At 39.3% G+C, this 13,438-nt stretch overlaps 1 protein-coding gene and 1 long non-coding RNA gene across 2 annotated transcripts; both read right to left on the reverse strand.

Annotated features, from left to right (window-relative positions):
- Window positions 1-503: 503 nt before the first annotated feature.
- On the reverse strand, window positions 504-1,259 carry LOC112175804 (putative ripening-related protein 1). The gene has a single exon (XM_024313553.2). It carries the CDS (start codon window positions 1,091-1,093, stop codon window positions 533-535), a length of 561 nt encoding a protein of 186 aa, XP_024169321.1. The 5' UTR covers window positions 1,094-1,259; the 3' UTR covers window positions 504-532.
- A 6,597-nt stretch (window positions 1,260-7,856) lies between these two features.
- Window positions 7,857-10,448, reverse strand: LOC112175806. The gene is made up of 4 exons (XR_002926649.2): window positions 9,687-10,448; window positions 9,525-9,610; window positions 8,669-8,747; window positions 7,857-8,159 (listed from the first exon to the last, which is right to left on the reverse strand). It is a non-coding gene; the product is annotated as an uncharacterized LOC112175806 (long non-coding RNA).
- Window positions 10,449-13,438: the final 2,990 nt, after the last annotated feature.

Below are 13,438 nucleotides of genomic sequence, written 5' to 3' on the forward strand. Positions count from 1 at the left end.
AAGATAAAGTTACCATATCAAAGTTATACTGGTTTTGCTAACTTGAATCTTCTCCATATTATTACTTGCTCTCTTCATGCCATTATACTATTGTGGACTTCTAGTTGTGGCTAAGAATTGAATTTGAAATAAGATAAACTTATAATTTGATATTACTGCATGATCAGTTAACATGATATCAAGGTGAACTCAACTCAATACTGGCCAAAAGTGTGGAACACAATTCCAGTTTTCAGAGCTATTTCTTTGTCAATATTTTTTGGTTACAGATTTCTTGTGTCAAATTACATGTATCTGTTTTATCAGATGTATTAAGGTTGGGAAAAAACAAGCATATATAAGAATATAAGATAACAAAAGCTATAGCATTGTTCATATAAACACAGAAGTCTATGTTCCATATTGACTTTTTATAATGTACATATAACAGATTCCATATACATAGATGCACATAAAACAACAAAATCAAGCAACATCAAACCCTGAAAAAGAAACAAAAATAAGCAACAACTTAGATAGAAATATAATGATACTAAGCGTCGGTCCATGTGATATCTAAGCCACCCCAATTGTCTTCGGATACACCTAAGGCTTTCCAGACAGCCTTGGAGGCATCAACAATGTTGTTGGGACAAGGAGGCTGATAATCATGGTCCGCATCACATCCCTCAGTCGAGTCACACTCATCCACCACCTTGGCCACTACACTGCGCCCATTACCATTAATTCTGATGTTGTTAAGGCACCTTGATCCTCCATTGTACCATCCGGTGGATAATGCCACAACTGGAGTGTTGTCATTGTGGTACTTGCCATCACATTCAGATGGGCCTCCTCCGTCACCACCTGCCTCAAAGCTGTTGAGAGTGAGGTATGCCTGGGTTTTATCTGACATTGGTGGTGAGCATGTGTATGTTGGGTACATTTTTCCAGCTTTGCAGCAGTCAGAGTCATCTTCTCGGTTGCATTGTCCAGGAGGGGGCTTCTTTCCTCTAATCCTTCCACTTGGACGACATTGCTGTGCTTCACTAACCAAGCAAATTGCTAAAAGGAGAATGACTAGAAAAGACCCTTTTGAGAAGAAGCAAGTCATTTTCTATCTGTTTGCCTTTGCCTCTATCTATCTCTCTGCTTGTAGATGTTTGGGATGCTTGATGCATGAAAGCAATTGAGGATAGGTATTTATAGCTTCAGAGTACTAGAAGATAACGATCACAAGTTCAGCATATCATTTGCTACGCAGTTACAGTCACACTCCATCAACGTAACGAAGACCCCAATTGTAAATATGTTGTGAAACAATGTGTCAGCTTCTACTAATTAAGGCTACAATGGTGCCCTCACCTTTTGTTTATTAAGAATTTGTATAGATAGTGAGGTTCAGCATCGGGATGGTTACTACTTTTGAATAGTCTTATGGACTGTTGTGAAACTCTTGTTTTGTTTTCATCTTAATGTGACTTCTGCTTTGTTTTCCTTCTATAATGTCGTTTCATTGCACTTTCTTTTATCTAAACACAGTTGAAACAAATGTCTTGTTATCGTTTTTGTTGACTTATTCCTTGTCCTTCTTGGCCTCAAGTCAGTCTTCCTTTTAGGGTATTTGGAGACGTACTGTGTGGTTTTTTTAACTTCAAAATCTGGTATTTCCGAGGTCCTATTCAGATCACATGTTTCCAAACAACTATAGCTTGCGGTTTAGCAGAACTTTACTTCATAGACCTGATATTGATCACTTGAATTTATATCGGCCGAGATTTTGAAATTTACTTCTAATTTGTGACTTAAAACAGATGAACTGTGTTGACTAGGTATGCAAGTGTGCTTAACTCCAGGTGTGGTCCATATAAGTTTTCAAACCTAATCTACGTGTAGTATATACTCATCTTAATTACTTTTAGAATTGAAGCATGGTACCACTTGCCTAGTATGAAGACCCCAATGTCACAAGGCAATTTGAACTTCGGATGTGGTTCATCAATGACAAGTGGTTCATCAATGATAAGTTCAAATTTTACTATTCCAGTGCAACAAGTTTCATACACAAAACTGGGTTATGTCAGAAAGGTAGCTGAAGCTCCTTGCCAAGTGGTTTTATGCAGTCTCACTTTTAGTCCTCGTTTTTGGTATCGTTTTCTATAGATCAAATTTGGGGACCTCCCCTATTCCGCTATACATTGATTAATTGGAAGCTTACTCTGAATTTTTTTATATTTTTTAAGTTTTAAACTCTTTACTGTTAGTAATGCTTGTAGTTTTCTATTTTGCTAATCGAACACAAATTAATCCAACTGGAGCTGCAAATTGGAGCCATCAATTTACCATATTTTTGCCATTGTTAGAATTAGATTTAATGAACATGTAGGATGAATTCTTGTAGGTAACTTTGCTTTACTAATCAGAACTGGTACCTGGTAGGAGTAGGGCTTACATTCAATAACAAAAGCACTCTTGAGTCATGGACAAGGCATGTGCATCGTACGGATTTTGGATGACATCATAGTGACGGACAAAAAGGTTACTTTCAGAGAGATGCAACAATGAAGCTGCAAAAGCATTTGAAACATATAGAAAACATTGAGCAGTGGAACTTTGGTATTTCGTGTCATTCTCATGGTGATTGATTTGTAGGAAATTTTCAATCTTTTTTATCTAATAAACAGGTAGCATTGATGGAAACAAAAGCATTGCATGTTCCTCAACTTAATTACTAACTGTGTTAAAACAAAAGCCAAAGTTACTAAATGTGTTAAAACAAAACCCATTTCCTTTTCACCCCAAAAAGCAAGTATCTTCCATGCTTTATAACAGCTGATGTATTCTCCTTAGGAGGACAGAAAGTTTATAACCCCAAGGCACTCCGTTGATTTTGCCTTGGAGTTGATAAAAACAGATATTTTCTGTTTGGTCTGGGAGGCGCAGTGTTGTGTTTTCCACCTTTTATTGAGTTATCATTCTCTTGTAAATCTAGTGTGGTGGGATCGATGTTTGGTCCTTTTCATAAGTTTTAGGTAATTTTGTCATGTTTTGCATCTGTTCCATTGGAAAGATGGGTGACCTGAATAGCTAGATTTGCCTTGCATGCAGCTCGGCACCTAGGCTGTCATGAGATGGTGGTTTCAGAAAAGACAGACAATTGCTTTATTAATATCAGAACTTATAAGCATATACAGAGCCAAAAAATGAGGGCTTTAACTAAGAACTGAATGACAGAAAGCCAGAACTTCACAGCACAAAACTGTAAAGTCACCAAGAGCGAACAAAGGAACCTTAAAGAAGCACAATAGGTTGTGGAGACAATATTCTCAGAATTTACACGGAGTTAAGGTTGGGGATTGTTCGATATAGCTTTAAGGACTCTTCTGTGAGAAGCTATATCTAGGTAACATTCTGCATGTATCAGCAGAACAACCAATTGATTTCTCTAGGCAATAGATGGCGCATTGTGCATCAACCGATAATGCTTTGCTGATTCTTGGTTCTGGATTACCAAACTGATGGTGTATCCCTTCTTAGCTAAACAAGCCTTCTTTGCAATTGCGGTATAGTCATCTGAGTCGAAGCTTCCAGTGACATAATACTACAATCACAAGGTGTGCTAAAGCTTGCAAATCTGGAGATGTAGCTGATTGGAGGACATCTGAGCTTCACGGTTAACCTTCTGCCAGGATTCTATCTTGTGTTAATTCCCTTCCAAGTCTTCTGATCCATCCATGTGCTCACTGTGTGTGACTGTGTTTCAGACACAAGAGCACATACTTGTGTTAGTGAAACTTTGTCCGACAAAATATTTGAGGTGGTCTCCAGTTTCTTCTTCAGTGAGGACTAGGTTGCAAGTAGGCATGATGAAGGATCGAGGTATGTGGTACCATGTCTCAAGGTGTCTCTTCCGAGGGGAGGAAGGAAACCCAATGTCAACTAGTTCTTTGACTATTGACCACCCTACCCTTCCCCATGGAGCCATGATTTAATGCAACAGTGTCATTTCCTGCTGGTGCATGAAATACAGTCTTACACCATGTGAGTGGATGATTAGCGGTGCTTGCCAACCTGCCGCTTCCAATTTAACTTGTATCTGTACAGATTTGTCATTTGTAAGTTCTCTTCTTGAAACCGTACACTCTAATCCATAGTCTCTATGCTCTAGATATGCTCCTGAATCCTTGGCAGTCCTACCATTGCATAAGGAGATCGATGTGGTTCATCCCTTATTCAGAATAACCTTGTTCTCCAATCAGGACTTTGTATTCCTACAGGTACTCCATTTGTGAAAGTATGCATGACATGACCGCATGATTGCATGTTTAACGTGGATTTCAGATTAGGAGAATCATGTTTAAAGCTGAAAGTGGACCAAAGATAATGAGATCTATCTTTTGTTTTCCTTTGTTACTGTATAATATGCTTTCTCTCAGTAAGGCGTGATATCCTGATTGGGAATGGCTTCTCTGTACTCTCTCAATTTTGTGGTTTGGAGTTGCTATCCATCATCTTGTGGCATGTTGACTGTTGAAAGATACTTTTTTTTTCAGTCTGCTTGGATACTAACTGACTTTTGGGACAATTGATATGAAAATTTTAGAAGACAATAGCACTTTTAGGGGCAGTCTGAAATTGGCCAAAAGGGACAATGGTTTGATCTCCAGAAAGTAAAGGATTGAAGGAGAACTTCATTCCAGCATGCAATTCCTTAAGATTACCCCATTTTGGTTCCTTTTATTAAACTGTAGTCATCAAGAGTAGCTTCATTGTAGTAACTTGTTACCGCAAATTCTAAATGCTGTTCCTCTATGTTTCATGTAGTAATTTACATACTTTTCTTCTTTGCAATAAAACAGTGCAACTTCACAGGCAATATGTTCAGCTTATCTGATGTGTCGTTCTTCACCATATACTCAGTTGTCCAAAAGCCAGAAAAAGTTTCTCCACTTTTCATCCCGGCCATTACACGCGTCAACAGATCTCAAAGTCTGCAATACTTCTCTAATTTGAGTACAATTTTCACAGATGGGCATGCTTTTACATGCATGAGACAGTTTTGCTCGGAAATTTAGCACTTCCTTATGTACAAGGAAATATAGTTTTGCTTGGCTCTGTCAATGTTGTAGTATTTCCCTATGAAATTTGAGGTGTTGCAATATGATAATATGATTAGTTCATGATACAGATTTGTCTGAAGTGCAATTGTAGTAAATTCTGTGTAACATAAAAGATAGTTACCATATCAAAGTTATACTGATTTTGCTAACTTGAATCTTATCCATATTATTACTTGCTCTCTTTAGGCCATTATACTATTCTGGACTTCTAGTTGTGGTTAAGAATTTAATTTGAATAAGATAAACTTGTTTAAGGAAAATATGATTCGAGAATTGTAGAGAGAATTGTGCGTATTCTATTATTGATAATAGGAGCCCTTTGTATAGGGATTTACAAAGTACATAATCTTGTCATACAAGGAAATATAATCCGAATATAATTAGGGAATCTATAACCTTCTCTCCTATTACAACTCTAGAACTAAACCCTAGTTTGAAGAGGCACAGTAAATGTCGATATCCTTCAACACTCCCCCTTATGCCGCTCAAATTTGGTAATGACGCTTTGATCGTTGCCTCGTTAAAAACCTTGCCAGATAACAAAAACCCTGGGGGACAAAAATAACCCTGGTCGAAGGACAAAAAGAGCACAACACGTCATTCACTCTTCGAGATTGATTGTGTAGACATCATTCCTCCCCCTGATGTCGACATCTCCCCCTGATTGCTACAATCATGGGAGTTCGGATAATTTTCTCAATCCAAGGCTCTTCACATGTTTCTCGAATGTGGATTTAGGTAACGACTTAGTGAATAAGTCCGCTACATTATCCTCTGATCGGATTTGATTCACTTCAATCTTTAGAAGTGATTAATGTTGTTGCTGATTGTAAAAGAACTTAGGCGATATATGCTTGGTGTTGTTGCCCTTGATGAAACCTAATTTCATTTGCTCAATTCATAAATGCATGTAGGTTCATCTATGGTAGACTTCAAACCACAAGCTCCTCGAATGTGTCTAATTACAGACCTTAGCCATATGCATTCATGCATGGCTTTATGTAGAGCAATAATCTTTGCATGATTTGAGGAAGTAGCAACAAGGGTCTACTTTATAGACCTCCAAGATATCGCAGTGCTTCCCATGGTAAAGACATAACCGGTCTAGGAACGAAATTTGTGAGGGTCAGAGAGATACCCTACATCAACAAAATCCATCAAAACATCATCATCGTTTTGATGTAAGGGAGGAGGATGGGTGGCCAGCGGTTTTTGCCTATCACAACGTCTTGGACGGTGCCACTTGGGCTAATGAGATCCGTTCTCATTCTTCCGTCATTCTTTTCTCTTTGCAGGGATAGAATAAGCCCATATCTAACGAAAGATTGTCTTTATACCAGTCCAATGGCGTTGCATTGGTGCGGGGCAATATGTAGCCAACAAGTTCGTAACAAATGAGGTGTCCAGTCTTGTATTGTGTTTAGTACAATAATGCGCCTATTGCACTTAGGTAAGATATTTCTGCCAATTAACACGTCTTTGTCATCATCCCTGGGACGAAACGTATCCCTCTTAGGGCTAAGACTACGAACGACCATGGGAGTGCATCTTTGACTTTATCAAAATGCAAAGCATTTATTGACACGGTATACAAGTTCTAAATGTAGACAAAACCGTGTTCTCCCAAAGTCCTTCATCTCAAACTCGGATTTCAGGTGTTCAGCGGTTTCCCTTAACTCTCAAGGGTTCCAATTATGTTTATCAACATAAACCTTGACAATTGTAAATCCAGAACTTGTCATGAAAACCCAGGGGCATAGTTCATTATATCCCTTCCCAATCAAGTAGTCACTTTAGTGAGCGTTTCAACCTCATTACAAACACGCTCTGTGGTCTAGAGCCACTTGACTTGGGTAAATGAAGTTCGCAAGAACCTTCATTATATTCTGTATCTAGATCCCCATAGAGATATGTAGTGACCATATTCGTAAGCTGCATGTTCAGTTATTCGGAAACTACCAAACTAACAAGGTAGTGGAGTGCAATGACATCCATTATGAGAGAATATGTCTTCTCGTAGTCGATTCTAGGGCGTTTTGTGAGAGGCCTTGCGCCATAAGGCGAGATTACCATCTCTTTTTTCTCATCACGCTATCTAATGAAGACCTATTAATGTCAACAGGTTTTATGTTAGGAGGTGTTGGCATCTCAGGCCCGAAATCCTTCCTCTTCGTTAGTGAATCCAATTCAACCTGGATCGCATCTTTCCATTTAGGTCAATTTTCCCTACGTTGGCATTCTTCAACTGAGTATGGTTCGATGTCATTGGTCTCAATAATTTCACGTCTTCATGTACACTAGTGTAATTCGTAGAGATCTCTATATTCTCAGGAATTGGTTCTAACATTGAGGCGTCCCCCAACGATGTCTCTTGGACATAACCACAATCCAGAATATTCTCATGAGATGGATTTTGAGTATCAATGATCAATGGATCAAGTTGTGCCAAACTCGTTCTCTTCCTAGGGCGAGAATCAATCGAACCTATGGGTCTCCTACGCTCTCTAGCGGAACCCATGACCTATAACGCCATTATGCCACCTTTGTGGCGTCACCATACCACCATCCACGGTAGTGGTGCCATACCTGTAACGCCCCGATTTTCACCTCTTCAAATCGAGTACATTACAGTGCCGCGTGCCCTTAGAACCTAAGCTAAGATACTTAACTCAAGCCCTAAGAACCCGCAAGGCAACACAAGGAAGTTAAAAGTGCTTTAGTAAATACACTAGGAAAACTTGAGCACGAAAGCAGTTGTTTAGGTTAGGTGAAAACTATAAAACCATCGGAAATCCTTTAAAGAAAACAAATACAAGTCATTTCAAAACAACTATCGAATATTAGTCCGGTTCAAGATCACCATCCGAAAAATCTACAAGAGGGGTACTTTACGAACAATTACAAACTCGATAAACAAATTGTGAGGGAGTAAAGGAAACAAGAAAACCTGTCATGCGGATCTAACTCCGTCGATGACATAATTTGAAATATAATGTAACTAAGCCACACCCAGCATCGTCCAGCTATCCCGTCTTCATACACAGTACCTGCATCCACAAACTGTTGTAGGGGTGAGCTTTCGTCCTCGCTGCTCAATAAGACTCTACCCCAGCTAGGTGTAAAAACAATTAAACAATGGTGCCGACAAAGTAAGTGAGAAAACAATGCATATAGATAAAGATGTTCGAAACCACAAACCGTAGTTTGTTTATAAAAGTACAATAGGGCCCAGAAGAATGAAACAGACCTGATGACTGATCACTATGCCTACTACAACCTTACCACGATTAATATCGTTTACATCAGCAAGGTGTAGCGAAAGTGTCCACTTACGCTGTATCACCTAGAAGCAGTGCCACACCTCAAAGGATGTCAGACACTCTTCAGTCCATACAGCCCCTCTGGAGGTTTAGGGGATCGAAGCCCGAGGAAGTCGCTATGCTCCTCTCACTCTCAGGTCATCAAATATTAACTCATAGAAAAATCGAAATACATTTTTCATGCATCAATAAATTCCTTAAAATATATGCATCAAAATTACTAACTGAGGCGAGTCCAAAATCCCCTACCTGGAATATTGTAGCTTTGATTCCATTCGCTCTTCTAGGCCAACACCACAATCTTTCATGTTCCGAGTAACTGGAGTCCCTAAGTCCGACAACAATTCATTGTCATTTGAATATTTGAAATTGACGACAGTAATATGATCATACCAATTTCACTTTACCAAGATATTCGAATAGTCATTTTTCCTAAACTTTTGAGGTTCCAATGTATCACAGACATGTCCAAATTTACTATGGACACCCATATTCAAATTAAAATTCGATCAAATTCATGATTAGATACCATCCCAGAAAGGCATCCAAATTGAATATCTCTACAATTGGTTTGGTCCATATATATCAATTAACCTCATATCTTGGAAAACACTTGACAGTACGTCAAGTTCTTAGCTTTATAATCACTTCTATATATATTCAGTGCACTTCCAACATTCACAAATGTCAAGAAACCCAAATCCTTTAAATGTATGTAAACGACATAGTTATCGATAAATTATAGAATTCACAAGCCCATCACTAGCACAAAGCTTCACCAAGGTCAATTATATCTTGAAATTGTTCAATACGATTTATAATATGTAAGCCCAGATTTCTACTTCTAGCATCTAATCACAAACAACTTGTAACCAATAATTAACTCAAAACTGCAGCCACTTAATGTGCATGGTAACATGAGCTTTGACAATTTCTTTCTTTAATTTCCAACTATCAAACCACAACAGCAGCTTTGCAACTAATAAGGCTAATCTCACTGTTCACAACTTACTCCCAAACAAATGTCACTTTTCATCCTCAATCACGTTACTACTTTTCTTAAATTTAACTTAAATATAGGATTACATACAAACTCCCAACTTACCATGAATACCTCTTCCATTGCAATTGTTGGAGTTCTTAGCCCACCGAGGTTCTGCATCCTTTATACATTTCGCCATCACTCCGGTTCTAAATCCAGAAGACAAGTTTCAGAACCAAACTTAATTAACACAACGCAATAGAACCAATTTGAGTAATTCCTTACCTTCACCGTGGAACTCAAAATGAACTTGGACAGCCCTCGTCCAATTATACAATCCGTCTTTAAAACCTCCAAGTTGAAATCCTATGCTATAAGCATTACAAAAGATCAGTGCACAGCCAACTGGGATTAAGAATTGATCGAGGAATACTCAAACCCAGTTACCAACTCTGGCAAGCTTCTGAATCTCTCTCCCTTTGCATGTCTATGTCTTGTTCCAATTAGAACAAAACCAGACTTTTCACTATCAAACTTCACAGACTTTCGAACTCTTTGTTCTGCTACCCGATTGTGCTCCACCACACCAATTCTGAATTTCAATGCAACCCACCTCTCGCTGCTCGTTCTAGGACCAGAATTATCATCAAAATTGAATCAAAGAACTCTGGAACACTCTGCCGGAACAGTAGCCTCGACATCAGCCGACAACACCCGAAACACCAATCCAACAAAACTCTATCAATTCCAAAATCCATTTACACCAACATGTAGAGCACGAAGAGAAGAGCATGTTTCATACCTCATGCATCAACAAACGATCGCCGGAAAATGCTGCGGAACCGCCAGAAAGTTAGAAACTTTCGAGCCTCGATTTTCTCTCCTCGTTCCCTGCATGGACGATCCGTGACAAGAGGCACGTCGGCGTCGTCAAGAAGAACCGAACGGTACCGGTGCACCGCCCTATCGTCGCCGAATGGAGAGGTTCTGGTCGATCACTACGCAGTTCGTCAGGTCGGGTAAACGGGTCGAGAGCTCTAACTTGGAATGGGGCTTTTTGCGTCGCTGATCCAATCTCGATCCTTTATATATTTAAAATCAATTATCCAGATTGACAAGATTACAATGAACGGCTCAGATCGCTCCACATATTTTCTTTTATTCCAAATGAATTTGTTAATTCCTGAACTTCCGAGATTCGTAATAAATGGTTTCGACGTCCGAAAAATTCCAAGAAAATTACCACGAGCTCGTCATGTCACGTACTTTACACTCGAGTCAATAAATTGAAGATTCAATTCTGTAAAGTTTGTCCGGAAAGTTTTCCAAATATCGTTATCACTTATCGATAAATAAAATTAAACTCGTCTTAATTCCTTAAATATTTCCCGGGGCTCACAATACCCATCTCCTCTGGGTGGCACTATGTCCTCTTGTGGGGACATCATTCCTTGCAAACATGTTTGCAGCAGGTACATGTGCTCTCGTCACTTTTAGGGGATCAAGATGAGGCATAGTGGGGACAGACCACGACAATTCCTGTCGTTCATGTTGAACATTGACGTTCTAATCTCCCCCTAACAAAGTGACAATTCGCAAATCCAGCGAAAAAAAAAAGATCACATGTCAAGGGTTCTACATAACGGACTTATAGTTGGAGACTTAGGTCCAACACAAATATATATATATGCATTCGTTGCAATGACTCATGTTGATACGCTGTGGCGGCGCAATTGACACATAAACCGCACACTCAAATATGCATAAGTACGAGATATTAGACTCGAACTCAGTCACTAGCTGTAACGCAAATAAAAGTTGAGTAGCTGCTATGAGTCGTAGACAAATTAGCATAGCTGCATGCGATATTGCATAACCCAAGCGGAAATATTGGTGCACATTACCAAAGTCCGGGAAACCATCGTAGTCTTTTAATGGTGGCTTTTCCACGAGACCAATTGGGTGTGTACATGGGAATATGATACTTGATATCAATACCCAATGATATGCAATAGTCATCGAAAATTTTCGATGTAAACTCTCTAGCATTATCAAGTCAAATTGACTGAATGGGATGATCTGGGTAGTGAGCCCGTAGCCATATGTTCTGGGCTAGGAGTTCATCATAAACAGCATTACGAGTGGATAATAGCGCGACACGTGACCAGCGTGTCCGCACATTAACCAACACCATAAAACATCTAAGCAGTCCGCAAGTTAGTTGAATCGATCCACAAAATCCCCTTGGATTCTATGTAAGAATGGAATTATTTCTTTAGTGTCCTTTGCATAGGATGGTCTTGATCATAAAAAAACAGGTTTTACAGAACGAATGGTTGGCCTTATAATCAACCAATGAAGGTTTTGGTTGAGCCACAATGTCACAATTTACTTTGAGAAGTAGAGATTGGAGTCAAGTCTCCATACATGGCGTCAAAGCCATGATTTTGCCGCAGGGGGATCATGGAGCCGGCGTTGGCCAGCCGTGGTGCATGGAGGCGGCGCCCCGAGGCACGGCGGTGGTGCAATGCTCTCTTTGAATCGACTTTTGATTCTTACTTCTCTTCGTTCTGAAGAAGAGATGTCTGTGTGAAGTCTTTAGTATCACAGATCATCATATCATGACCTGGGTGTACCAAACGGTCGTGTCAAAGCCTATATGTGTCAGAATCCCATAAGTCATCTCTCATGACATGGTTGGATTCAATGACTCGAATAGTGGTTGCATACAACCCACTAGAGCGACACATAAGTTTCTCTAATACTCGTTTATGTCCGTAGTCATTAGAGGTGATGCAAAGGAACTTTTGTCCATTCTCACAATGTGTTTCCACATGAAAACCATTGACTTTTATAACTTTCAAATAAAGTTCGAATTAAGGTATGTCCAAGACATTAAGTAAAAGAATCGACACTTTATTAATAGCCAATGATTACATCAAAGTTTCTTAACCAAAGTTTAATCCAAAATAAAAATCAAACTTAGAGAAATCATAGTTACTCAATCCGTTTGGTAACTCCAATCAAATATGACCAGGCAAGTAGAGAGAGATGTCGGTGGAGCGAGACTCTCTTAAGTACCACTAATCTCAATCACTTTCCTAGACATCATACTTCATTGGATGCGCCACTTGAGAAAGAGTTAATACAAAATTGTCATTTATTGATTAAGGCATAATTGCCATTACATAATTCTTGGAAAAATAAAAGACTATTCAAAATAAAAATCTGCGACATTTTGTCTTCATCGCTAGATTTAAAGTCTTTTTGAACTCGATGTCTTGATCACCATTGATCAAATACTCCATAAAACATAATATAGAGGATGCTCTCTTGATTGAGGCGTATTGACGTAATATAAATGGTCCCTAGGACCATTGGTGTTGGAATAGTGTTACCATGGCCAAAAGTGGTGCCATGGTGTCCAACCCCCAACCCTCAACGTCATGACTCCTTTGGTCATGTATTTGCCAACTTTGGAAATTATCTTCATGAGCATGTTGATCATATCATCCATGGAGACTTCTTCTAGCCATTGAACGGTGCTCATGGTAGCCATCCTTGAGGCCTACCATATTTTCCATTCACAAAGTTCGTGGTTGTGCCTTTCAACACATGCCATAGCTCCAATTAGCTGATGGAAATTTGTGATCCGTCTTGCGTTTACATGAGTCCGGAATAAATCAGAGGACCTCATGACAGGGAAGGTATTGAGGGTTTTCTCAATCAATTGTTCTTCTGTGATAGTTTTTCACAAGCATGCATCAATGTCTGATGCGGAGAGCTTCTGAACAATATTCCATAACTTTGTCAAAGTTAGAGAAGCAGAGATAATTCCATTATGCTTCTAAGTTCGGAAAATTGTGAATGTTGTTAAAACATTCACGAAGCGCTACCCAAAGGTTTCTAGCGCTATCCTCATTCATGTACTCAAACTGGAGTGCCATCTCCATGTGGCGCTTCATCAGGGTAAGTGCCCTGGAATTATCTATCTCAGTGTTGAGCGGTTCCTTTAAAACATGGCTCTTGGATTGTAG

Source organism: Rosa chinensis, chromosome 7, assembly GCF_002994745.2.
Source record: "Rosa chinensis cultivar Old Blush chromosome 7, RchiOBHm-V2, whole genome shotgun sequence".
Lineage (NCBI taxonomy): Eukaryota > Viridiplantae > Streptophyta > Magnoliopsida > Rosales > Rosaceae > Rosa > Rosa chinensis.